Source organism: Amblyraja radiata, chromosome 1, assembly GCF_010909765.2.
Source record: "Amblyraja radiata isolate CabotCenter1 chromosome 1, sAmbRad1.1.pri, whole genome shotgun sequence".
Lineage (NCBI taxonomy): Eukaryota > Metazoa > Chordata > Chondrichthyes > Rajiformes > Rajidae > Amblyraja > Amblyraja radiata.
Window position 1 is genome coordinate 14,320,039 of NC_045956.1, and position 12,856 is coordinate 14,332,894.

A 12,856-nucleotide genomic window follows, 5' to 3' on the forward strand; every position below is an offset into this window, starting at 1 on the left:
TAATCCCACATTCTTGTTGGGATAATTTTCTGCTGAGAAATATCTGCCACTGTTCATCTACTGATCTATTTTTTAGCTTAGATTATTTTATTGCTGTCCCTTTATTTAAAAAGAGTAGAGATAAATCTCAAAACTACAGGCTGGTGAGATTTACATACAGTAAATGGCAGGGAACTTGTTGAAGATTTCAAAGGACAGGATTTATGTTCACTTGGAGAGCATGGCTCACATTCTGAGGCTTTTGAGACATGACTAGGAAAAATGATGGAGGCCAAGCTGCAGATGTGGTATACAAGGATTTGAGTAAGGCATTTGACAAGGTCCCACATGATAGGCTGGTCGAGAAGATTATGGCATTAAGAATCCAAGACATGTTGGCAGATTGGATTCACAATTGGCTTGGTGATTGGAGGCAGAGTGTAATGGTGGATATGTATTTTGGACACCGTAACAAGTAGATTGTTGCTGGGACCTTTGATGTTTGTAAGACATAATGACTTGGATCAGAACGTAGATGGTGTGATTAGTAAGTTTGCAGATGACACAAAAATTGGTGCTGTCATAGGTAGTGAAGAAGGTTGTCTAAAGATCCAGCAGGGCATGGATCTACTGGAAAATTGTGCAGTAACAAATGAAATTTAATCCAGGCATATGAGGTTATGCACTCTGGGAGGTCAAATTCTGTTAGTATGCCTCAAGTCAATGACAATTGACATCGGAGCATTGTTATACAGAGGGACCCTGAGGTGGAGGTTTATTTCACTCTGAAAGTGGTGACATATGTGGATTGGGTAGTGACAAAACATGATACGGTTGCCTTCATTAGGCAGAGGCATTAAGTATAAAAGTTGGGTTGTCTTATTGGAGCTGTACAAAACATTGGTTAGACCCCATTTAACGGTTTGTACAATTCTGGTTGCCATACTACAGTAAGGATGTGGTAGCAGCAGAAAGAGTGCAGAAGAGATTGACCAGGATGTTGCTGGAATGAAGGGATGTGGTTATACAGAGATATAGGATAGGCTGGATTTAATCTCACCGGAATGTAGAGACTGAGCGATGACCATACAGAGAAAAGGTGGTAACGAAGACTCCAAGGCACAGGTACTCCTTAGCTGTCTTTGCAGTTAATTTCCATGACGCAAGGTAGTAAGTACAAATTGATGGAGTCACGTCATCTTAGATCAAGGATCTGAAATAGGAGACAATGAAGAAAGCTGTCCATTCCATTGAATAACTCCCATTTAAGGTCCCAACGATCCAAAATTAATAATTGTGTTTCAATTGAGAAGAGATTTTCAATATCTATTCAGCATAATCTAAACAAAGTAATTGCCTTATCTGCCATATCCATTAAATATTAATTTTAGCGGACTGCCTATCCATCACAAGGACTGAATGTTTAGATTTCCTCGTGCATAATGTCAGGTCCAAATGAAAAACATTACACCAGGATCCTCTTAACCCATTTGTCTCATTTTACATGGGTAAGCAAGAATTCAGTCTTTTTTTCAATCAGCTTTAAGCCGTCCATTTGAAGGTCCAAATCAAATGGCAAAGTGTATATGGAAAAGTAGTTTTTGGTGTTGAGTAGCCATTTTCTTTGCACTAATGATTTGTTCCCATTCGGTGGAGGAATCAAAGTCATCCTGTTTGTTTTCAATGCTTGAGTATGAAACTGGAACAAAAGTGTTTGCCTATTTACTCTGGGATTAAGAATCAAGCGCTTGAAAGAATGCTAATCATTTTGCATCTGTTTTCTGTTTACAGGAATTCCAATGTTGAAGATAGTATTTTCAGGGTATGAACATTTATCCCTCATCTCTGTTCCATTACTCATCTATCACCCCACCCAGATTCTGCTAGGAAGCCTGTTAGTTGGAACAATGAAATCCTGGATGGTCACCCGACAAAAAGTAAGGCCTACCGAGTCAGATAAGTAACCTGGTATAACTAGACTCATTTATTAGGTTTATTAGATTCTTTTTTTTTAACTGCAAACTTAATTACTGCAAACATTAACCTGCTTTCTTTCACTTCAGCATAGTTCTGATGGCTGGAATACATTTCTGATTGGTTGATGTAAATTATCCTCTCAGAGTACTTTGAAACCTTTCCACTACTTCAAAGATTCCATAAATGTCACCAACTAAAATGTAGTTGATTGGGTGGATTGGGCGCGCTCGGCTGGAGTGTCCCGGGGAGATATGCGGGCCCAATCCCCCCGCCAAACAGCTGCGGTGCTGATCGGAACTCGCCCCGGTAGGTCCGACTCGCCCCACGGGCCTCCCAGGGGACTGCGGAGAAGCCGGGCGGCGAGGCCTGTCTGGGCCGATGGAGCCTCTGCGGGGGCCTCGGTGGCAGAGTGAGCCTTGCCGGCAACAGGAGCCTCGGCGGCAATGGGAGCCTCAGCCACAGAGGGAACCTCGGCAGCGGTGGGGCCTCGCTATCGACCCGCGATCAACGGTCGATGAGCATAAGGGGGGGAGGGGGGACCCAGTGTGGGGGGACCGCCATGAAGAACAATGGGGACCCAGCGTGGGGGGACCACTGTGAGGGACGGTGGGAGAACAAAGGGGGGCCCGATGTGGGGAGGGGGGGCACTCTAGTTTAGAATCCTCTGTCCAGGCGATAAGTCTGTGTTCATTTTTTCGTTTGTTTGTTCCGGTGAAGGCAGCCAGCAAACAGTCGCTTGTCTTTTTCTTTTTGTTTTCACTTAATTTCAAGTTTTTCGTGTACCTTACGTGTCGTGACTGTTGGTAGACCAATTTCCCTCCGGAGATGAATAAAGTTTTATCATATCGTGTCATATTTGTCCCCATTGCCACTGTGCCTCTGAGCCCATTCACTTTGTTTTAAATTCAGATGTCAAAACTGCATACTGCCATACAACACTGAATAAATCTGAAAGAATAGTTAGGATAATACCAGCTATAAGTTTTTGTTGAACATAGAAACTGCATCTGCTGGATATGTGAGATAAAAACAAAATGTTGGACATACTCAGTATCGATGGAAACAGTCCTAAATCTTTAGTTCAAACGCCTCTGCTGAACAAAAAGCCAAACTAGCAGTTCCCTCATTTTCAATCACAGTTGCTTTGGGTCTTTTTTATGTCATTTGATATGCATATTAAAAGATCTGACCGCCTTGTGTTCAATCCACGTAGCAGGGAGGTCCTTTGAGTTCTGGACAAGCTGGATCACCAAGGGGATTGGAAAGCCATTTTTAGACCAAGGTATTGAATACATCAAGTGGCCTTACATTAAGCAAAGGATGTAAAAACAGAATACCCTTAAATGCCACTATCATATCTGCCTCCATCAAGCATTCGCCAGCCTCTGTGTAAAAAACAAATTACCCTGCACATCTCTTTTAAACATTGCCCCTTTCACCTTAATGCTGTGCCCTCTAGTATGTGATATTGTAATCCTGGGGAAAAGGTTCTGACTGTCTATCTATGTCTCTCATAATGTTATATTCTTCTATCAGGTCTCAACACAATCTCTGGTGTACCAGAAAAAATAATGTCCAACCTCTCCCTGTAGCTAATACCCACTAAACCAGGCATCATTCTGGTAAACAACCGCTACTAAAATAATAGCGTGGTTGGGGTAATGTTGATGTTTAAAGAAACGTAGGCGTCCCTGTGCATAAGTCACTGAAACCCAAGATACAAAAGAATTTGAGAACAGCAATCAATAATTATTACTGCAACTGCATAGGGCATTGGTATGACTGCACGTCAAGTCAAGTTTATTCGTCACATACACATACGAGATGTGCAGTGAAATGAAAAGTGGCAATGCTCGCGGACTTTGTGCAAAAAGGCAAACAAACAGAATGTAACAGAATCACATATTCTTTTCCATATTAAATATTGTGGATGGAAGGAAAAACAGTTAAAAACAGCAATTTTTAAAAAAAGCAGTAGAGTGGTACAGTAAAGTTAGATAGGAGTTTACAGTCCGAATGGCCTCTGGGAAGAAACTCCTTCTCAACCTCTCCATTCTCACAGCATGGCAACGGAATATTGTGCAGTTTTGATCTCCCTACCTAAAAAATTACATATACTTTGTCATAGAATGGATGCAGTAAGGATATACTCTATTGGTTCCAGAGATGGCAGGTTTACTGGTTGAGGAATAGACTAAGCCTTTAGCATTTCAATAAAAGAAAATGTAATTGAAGCATACAAATGCTTACAGGCCTTGATGGGCTGATGCAGGGAGAATATTTCCCTTGATAGAGGACTATAAAACCAGAAATACAGTTTCATAATAGTGATTATTTAGGACTGATGTGAGGGGGAATTTCCTCACACACAAAAAGTTAGGAATCTTTTTGAATTTGGAACCTCAATCACCAAGTAAATTCAGATCAGAAACCAGTAGATTTATCAAAGAATGTTGGTTGGAATAGACATGGTGAGCCATGGGGCCTGTTTCAGTGCAGTGACTCTCATGTTGGGAACTGTGTGGGAAAATAGCATCAAGCTGAGGGATCGGCCATGACCTTGATAAATGACCAAGGAGGCTTATAAACATGGCCTACTTGGACGGCAGATGGCACAATGGGCTAAGTGTTCGGCTGGCGACCGGAAGGTGGCCGGTTCGAATCCCGCTTGGAGTGCATACTGTCGTTGTGTCCTTCGGCAAGACACTTCACCCACCTTTGCCTGTGTGTGAATGTGTGTGAGTGATTGGTGGTGGTCGGAGGGGCCGTAGGCGCAGAATGGCAGCCACGCTTCCGTCAGTCTGCCCCAGGGCAGCTGTGGCTACAGAAGTAGCTTACCACCACCGAGTGTGACTGAGGAGTGAATGAATAATGCGATGTAAAGCGCCTTGAGCATTAGAAAGGCGCTATATAAATCCCATCCATTATTATTATTATTACTCAAGCTCCTCTTTCCTATGATAGACACAGAGTGCTGGAGTAACTCAGCGGGTCAAGCTGCAACTCCTTTTATTTCTCCAGAGATTCTGCCTGACCCGCTGAGTTTCTCCAGCACTTTGTGTCTATCTTTGGTATAATCCAGCATCTGCAGTTCCTTTTTACACATTTTGTCCTGTTTCTTCTGATTCAATTATGGTGTAAATTTCCCACCTATTCCCACCTAACAATTTTTTTTAAAGCTGCAACACGTCTCAATTTTAAGAATGACTTTGAAACACTGGTTTTCACAATGTCTTTGTTTGCTTACAAGTTTGATAAAACTAAATTCTGGTCATCTAAACCAACTTTTATAAGAAAAGCTTTTTGCTGCAGTCAGTTTTTACTGACTACAGCAAAAAGGGCCGAATGGCCTACTCCTGCACCTATTTTCTATGTTTTGTATTGTCGAAAGATATTTGAAGCTGATTTGCTGTTTGATTAAATGAATGAATTTTTTTCATTCACAGGCACTGAACCTTGCAAGACAGGTGAAGATTCCAGTATAACATCGGTGGAATATTTTATTTTATATTAATGTACATACATATCCTGCAATGTACAATATGTAGAACTTGTAGAAAATGATTAAGTGGACTTTTATGCCTAAAATGTTTGCATATATGTTTAATTTTGAAAATGCACATTATTAAGTGCCTTAAGAGCGCAGCTGAATTTCTCAGTCTGTGTTCTGCGTGCACAGCGGTTGCATGAATAAGAGGGGAATATTTCGCCAGTTTATTCAGAATATGAATGACTTTAAATGGCAAAAAATTATTTACGAAATCAACACATGATATTAATCACAGATTATGGCATTTAGTTTTTCAAAATGCTTTTTCGCTGTCAAATATAAAGGGTATTCTTTATGTTTATACCCCATTTTTCTTAAGTAAATTTGACTGTCATATTGGGTATTTTCATCTATGTTTCCCTATGCATCACAAACCAACAATAACACTTTATCTATAATGTTATAACATCAGTTGCCCTCTTTCTGTATTAAATTTGCCAAGCTTTTTGTCTTTCATCCCATGAGAATTCCATAGTATGCTTAAGTGCTGTTATGGTGGGCAATGGACAGAAATTAACTCTGTTAGTGTCTGTTCCCATTAAAACCATACTGCTTGACATTAATTGAATTGAGGGTTAGTGGATATTTTAAAGTGTTTTTTTTTGCCAGATTGACGGTGGACAAGGCAATTAATGGAAGGCCTCCAATCAAATTGCATCACTATCCTTAAATCATTCAGTTTAATGTATTCAAATGAGGCATAATTAAAATCAGAGGAGATATTATTGTTTAACAGTTGCTGAATGTTCTACGTTCATTCACTCATGCAGCTTTATGCAAACTCTCTGCTGGAAACTCTGGCTGTTTTAGTGCGTACAATTCTACTGTTTCATAATGGTGTGCCTGAATTTACATTTGATGAAACAAAATTATGTTTGTTGATGTGTTGGTGGAGAATTTCTCCAATGTTAACTGCCATGTAAATTAATTATTAACTATGAGAAGGTGTCCAAGTTCTGAAGGTTTCCATGTACCAATTTAATGTAATGTGAGGACCTACATTATTTTACCTACACATATTAAGATAACTTAACGTGTGATGTTACAACCTGAACTAAAATAGACTTTGGTGAATTCATATTAAATAAGTATAATCAATATGGGTACAATTCTTTTAGATATATATGCATTTATTAAATGTAATGTTGGAATACTTTTTTATGATTCCATTATAAATTCTCACGTATTATCTTTGAAATAATGGGGCCATTAGTGACATACAAATGAGTATTAGAGCAAATTAGATGAATTATTTGTATCTAGCTTTACATGCTCAAGTCTCTGTTCGCAAATCTTTGGTTTCATTGTCCTATGCTGAATTGTTTATGTGGTTTGCAATTGTTTCTTGACCTCTCTACTTTATATTTGCTTTTGGGCAAGATATGTCACAGGTGAAATACTGTATTGTCTAAAAGTTGGGTAAGCGAATGAAGGTTATTGGCTGTGAGCCATTTCTATTAAGAAGTTTCAACTTTAAAGAATGTCTAGTAGCAAATTATTATGAGAACAAATTTATTTTAAGTCACTTGTTTATATTTTCATGAGACTTATCAATAAACTGATTCAACAGCACACGCCGACTTTGTAGTAGTCCTCAAATTTGTTTTATAAATTTCCTTTGTTAACTGAGCCTGGTATTCTCCTCAGAGTTCACATTCTGAGCCAGGTTTGGATAAGCAAACTTGGATATTCCATTTTCTGTGACTTTGTAAATGCCCACAGTGTAATTTGTGGTCGTTGATGGAACATTTACACTCGCCACTGGTCTCTGAGGAAAGTACAAAATTACCCAGTCTGGTCTCGTCCTATGTAACATGCACAAGAAGCTGGCTCCATGCAATGAAAGGGCCTTCAGCAACATATAAAGTTTTCAGATATGGAAGTAGGAATTAGAAGAATGTGAGAACAGCTCAACCACAAAATATCTGAAATCACGCTGATTTTGAGCTACACCACACCACTTGATATCTATCTATCTACCTATCTTCTATCTATCTATCTTCTATTAATATATAAAACTCTCGTGCCATCCGTCCGGCTGCCGTCCGGCTGCCTTTCTGCCTTTTGATTCGTTTCCATCGTGTGATGACACAATGCCCAATGCTCGCAGATGTCCAATCACAATGCCCAATGCTCGCAGATGTCCAATCGGAATGGATCCATTTAAATGGCCGGCTGCCGGCTCCATTTCTTCCTTTGATTCACTGCAACTCCGAAACCAGACGCAGAATCGCCGACATCATTTCCATTTCGGTAGAGATTTCACTTTTCTTTCTAAGTATCTGCTCCTCATTACATTTCGTCGTGTTTAAGTACACGTTTTTAATCAAATCCTCCCCCCCCCCCCCAATATTTCAAAAATAAACTGGCTTCTCACCCATAGAAGCAGCCCCAGCCCCAGCCCCTGGTGAACGTTCCATCGTGTGATGTCACAATGCCCAATGTTCACATATGTCCAATCGGAATGGATCCATTTACATATGCCTTTGCAGGAGCCCCAGCCAATGGTGAACGTTCCATCGTGTGATGTCACAATGCCCAATGCTCAAAGACATCGTTGCCATAGAGGGAGTACAGAGAAGGTTCACCAGACTGATTCCTGGAATGTGAGGATTTTCATATGAAGAAAGACTGGATAGACTCGCCTTGTACTCGCTAGATTTTAGAAGATTGAGGGGGTATCTTATAGAAACGTATAACATTCTGAAGGGGTTGGACAGGCTAGATGCAGGAAGATTGTTCCGGATGTTGGGGAAGACCAGAACAAGGGGTCACAGTTTAAGGATAAGGGGGAAATCCTTTAGGACAGAGATGAGAAAAACATTTTTCGCCCAGAGAGTGGTGAATCTCTGGAATTCTCTGCCACAGAAGGTAGTTGAGGTCAGTACATTGGCTATATTTAAGAGGGAGTTAGATGTGGCCCTTGTGGCTAAAGGGATCAGGAGGTATGGAGAGAAGGCAGGTACAGGATTCTGAGTTGGATGATCAGCCATGATCATATTGAATGGTGGTGCAGGCTAGAAGGGCCGAATGGCCTACTCCTGCACTTAATTTCTATGTTTCCCTCTCCTCAGCCCTCTTCCTCTCCCACCAATCCCTCTCTCCCCCACCCCTTCCCTCTCAACCACCACCCCCTTCCCCCTACCCCTCTGTCCCTCTTTCACCACTCCCCCTAACCCTCCCTCCCCACTCTTCCACTTCTATCCCCTTACCCGACGCCTCTCCCTCCCCCACCCCTCTCTCTTCCGCCCCCTTCCCCTCTCTCCCCCAACCCTTCCCCTACCCCTCTGTCCCTCTTCCACCACTCCCCCGTCCCTCTTCTACCACTCCCGCTACCCCTCTACCCCTCCCTCCCTCCCCACTCTTCCACTTCTCTCCCACTCTCTCCTCCCCCTCACCTCACCCCTCTCCCATCCCTCTCTCCCCCACCCCCTTCCCTCTCTACCCCACCCCCTTCCCGCTTTCCCCCTTCCCCCTATCCCTCTGTCCCTCTTCCATCACTCCCGCTACCCCTCTCCTCCTCCCTCCCCACTCTTCCACTTCTCTCCCCCTTCCCCTCCACTCTCCCTCCCCACTCTTTCCCCTCTCTCCCCCCACCCCTCTCCCCATCCATCCCTCCTCCCCTCCCTCCCCATCCCCCCTCCCCCACATCTCTCTCCCCATCTCTCACCCCCTACCCCGCTCTCCTTTCCCTCCAAAATCTATCCCGTTTCCTCCTCCTCCTCTCGCCTCCCTCCCCTCTCCCCCGCAAACGCCGCTGGGGAAACAGACCCAACGGGTCTGCACTTGGTCTAGTTAATATATAAAACTCTCGTGCCATCCGTCCGACTGCCATCCGGCTGCCTTTCTGCCTTTTGATTCGTTTCCATCGTGTGATGTCACAATGCCCAATGCTCGCAGATGTCCAATCACAATGCCCAATGCTCGCAGATGTCCAATCGGAATGGATCCATTTATATGTACGGCTTCCGACTGCATTTCTTCCTTTGATTCACTGCAACTCCGAAACCAGACGCAGAATCGCCGACATATTTTCCATTTCGGTAGAGATTTCACTTTTCTTTCTAAGTATCTGCTCCTCATTACATTTCGTCGTGTTTAAGTACACGTTTTTAATCAAATCCTTCCCCCCCCCCCCCCCCCCCAATATTTCAAAAATAAACTGGCTTCTCACCCATAGAAGCAACACCAGCCCCTGGTGAACGTTCCAACGTGTGATGTCACAATGCCCAATGCTCACAGATGTCCAATCGGAATGGATACATTTACATATGCCTTTGCAGGAGCCCCAGCCCCTGGTGAACGTTCCATCGTGTGATGTCACAATGCCCAATGGTCAAAGACATCGTTGCCATAGTGACAGTACAGAGAAGGTTCACCAGACTGATTTCTGGGATGTCAGGATTTTCATACGAAGAAAGACTGGATAGACTCGCCTTGTACTCGCTAGATTTTAGAAGATTGAGGGGGAATCTTATAGAAACGTATAACATTCTGAAAGGGGTTGGACAGGCTAGATGCAGGAAGATTGTTCCGGATGTTGGGGAAGACCAGAACAAGGGGTCACAGTTTAAGGATAAGGGGGAAATCCTTTAGGACAGAGATGAGAAAAACATTTTTCGCACAGAGAGTGGTGAATCTCTGGAATTCTCTGCCACAGAAGGTAGTTGAGGTCAGTTCATTGGCTATATTTAAGAGGGAGTTAGATGTGGCCCTTGTGGCTAAAGGGATCAGGAGGTATGGAGAGAAGGCAGGTACAGGATACTGAGTTGGATGATCAGCCATGATCATATTGAATGGTGGTGCAGGCTAGAAGGGCCGAATGGCCTACTCCTGCACTTAATTTCTATGTTTCAATGTTTCCCTCATCACCCCTCTCCTCTCTCCACCCATCCCTCTCTCCCCCACCCCCCTTCTCTCTCTACCCAACCCCTTCCCTCTCTCCCCCGCCCCCTTCCCCTACCCCTCTGTCCCTCTTCCACCAGTCCCTCTACCCCTCCCTCCCCACTCTTCCACTTCTCTCCCCTACCCCTCTCCCTCCCTCACCCCTCTCTCTTCCCCTCCCTGTCCCACCCCTTCCCCTACCCCTCTGTCCCTCTTCCACCACTCCCCCCGTCCCTCTTCACCACTCCCGCTACCCCTCCCTCCCTCCCCACTCTTCCACTTCTCTCCCCCTTCCCCCCTCCCCCTCTCCCCTCTCCTCACCCCTCTTCCATCCCTCTCTCCCCCACCCCTTCCCTCTCTAACCCCACCCCCTTCCCTCTCTCCCCCTCCCCCTTCCCCTCTGTCCCTCTTCCACCACTCCCCTACCCCTCTCCTCCTCCCTCCCCACTCTTCCACTTCTCTTCCCTTCCCCTCCACTCTCCCTCCCCACTCTTTCCCCTCTCTCCCCCCACCCCTCTCCCCATCCCTCCCTCCCCATCCCCCCTCCCCCACATCTCTCACCCCCTACCCCGCTCTCCTTTCCCTCCAAAATCTATCCCGTTTCCTCCTCCTCCTCTCCCCTCCCTCCCCTCTTCTCACCCCCCCCCCCTCCCCCCCGCAAACGCCGTTGGGGAAACAGACCCAACGGGTCTGCACTTGGTCTAGTTAATATATAAAACTCCCGTGCCATCCGTCCGACTGCCATCCGGCTGCCTTTCTGCCTTTTGATTCGTTCCCATCGTGTGATGTCACAATGCCCAATGCTCGCAGATGTCCAATCGCAATGCCCAATGCTCGCAGATGTCCAATCGGAATGGATCCATTTACATGTACGGCTTCCGACTGCATTTCTTCCTTTGATTCACTGCAACTCCGAAACCAGACGCAGAATCGCCGACATCTTTTCCATTTCGGTAGAGATTTCACTTTTCTTTCTAAGTATCTGCTCCTCATTACATTTCGTCGTGTTTAAGTACACGTTTTTAATCAAATCCTTCACCCCCCCCCCCCCCAATATTTCAAAAATAAACTGGCTTCTCACCCATAGAAGCAACACCAGCCCCTGGTGAACGTTCCAACGTGTGATGTCACAATGCCCAATGCTCACAGATGTCCAATCGGAATGGATACATTTACATATGCCTTTGCAGGAGCCATAGCCCCTGGTGAACGTTCCATCGTGTGATGTCACAATGCCCAATGGTCAAAGACATCGTTGCCATAGAGGGAGTACAGAGAAGGTTCACCAGACTGATTCCTGATATGTCAGGATTTTCATACGAAGAAAGACTGGATAGACTCGCCTTGTACTTGTACTCGCTAGATTTTAGAAGATTGAGGGGGTATCTTATAGAAACGTATAAAATTCTTAAGGGCTTGGACAGGCTAGATGCAGGAAGATTGTTCCGGATGTTGGGGAAGACCAGAACAAGGGGTCACAGTTTAAGGATAAGGGGGAAATCCTTTAGGACAGAGATGAGAAAAACATTTTTCACACAGTGGTGAATCTCTGGAATTCTCTGCCACAGAAGGTATTTGAGGTCAGTTCAATGGCTATATTTAAGATGTAGTTAGATGTGGCCCTTGTGGCTAAAGGGATCAGGGGGTAAGGAGAGAAGGCAGGTACAGGATACTGAGTTGGATGATCAGCTATGATCATATTGAATTGTGGTGCAGGCTAGAAGGGCCGAATGGCCTACTCCTGCACTTAATTTCTATGTTTCTATGTTTCCCTCTCACCCCCTCTCCCTCTCCCACCCATCCCTCTCTCCCCCACCCCCCTTCTCTCTCTACCCCACCCCCTTCCCTCTCTCCCCCCGCCCCCTTCCCCTACCCCTCTGTCCCTCTTCCACCAGTCCCTCTACCCCTCCCTCCCCACTCTTCCACTTCTCTCCCCTTACCCCTCTCCCTCCCTCACCCCTCTCTCTTCCCCTCCCTGTCCCACCCCTTCCCCTACCCCTCTGTCCCTCTTCCACCACTCCCCCGTCCCTCTTCCACCACTCCCCCTACCCCTCCCTCTCCCACTTCTCTTCCCTTACCCCACCACTCTCCCTCCCTAACCCCCCCCCCTCCCTTCCCCTCTCTACCCCACCCCTTCCCCTACCCCTCTGTCCCCCTTCCACCACTGCCCCTGTCCCTCTTCCACCACTCCTGCTACCCCTCTCCCCCCCTCCCTCCCTCCCCTCTCTACCACTTCTCTCTCTCCCCACCCCTCTCCCCCTCCAATCCCACTCTCCCCCTCCCTCCACACTCTTCCCCCTCTCCCTCCTCATTCCCTTACCGTGCACAGTCTCTGTCTTTAAGTAGGAACTACAGATGCTGGAAAATCGTAGGTAGACATAAAAAAAGCTGGATAAACTCAGCGGGTGCGGCAGCATCTATGGAGCGAATTGAATGGTCAACGTTTTTGGCCGAAACCCGGAAGAA

General features: G+C 45.2%; 1 protein-coding gene across 1 annotated transcript in view; it reads left to right on the top strand.

Annotated features, from left to right (window-relative positions):
- Nucleotides 1–7,083, top strand: part of slc10a7 (solute carrier family 10 member 7) — a 153,251-nt gene extending 146,168 nt beyond the window's left edge. The window contains exons 11-12 of the mRNA XM_033017893.1: nucleotides 1,771–1,916; nucleotides 5,403–7,083. Coding sequence (XP_032873784.1) covers nucleotides 1,771–1,916; nucleotides 5,403–5,441 — 185 coding nt within the window. The 3' untranslated portion in view covers nucleotides 5,442–7,083. The remainder of the gene's footprint in view (nucleotides 1–1,770; nucleotides 1,917–5,402) is intronic.
- Nucleotides 7,084–12,856: the final 5,773 nt, after the last annotated feature.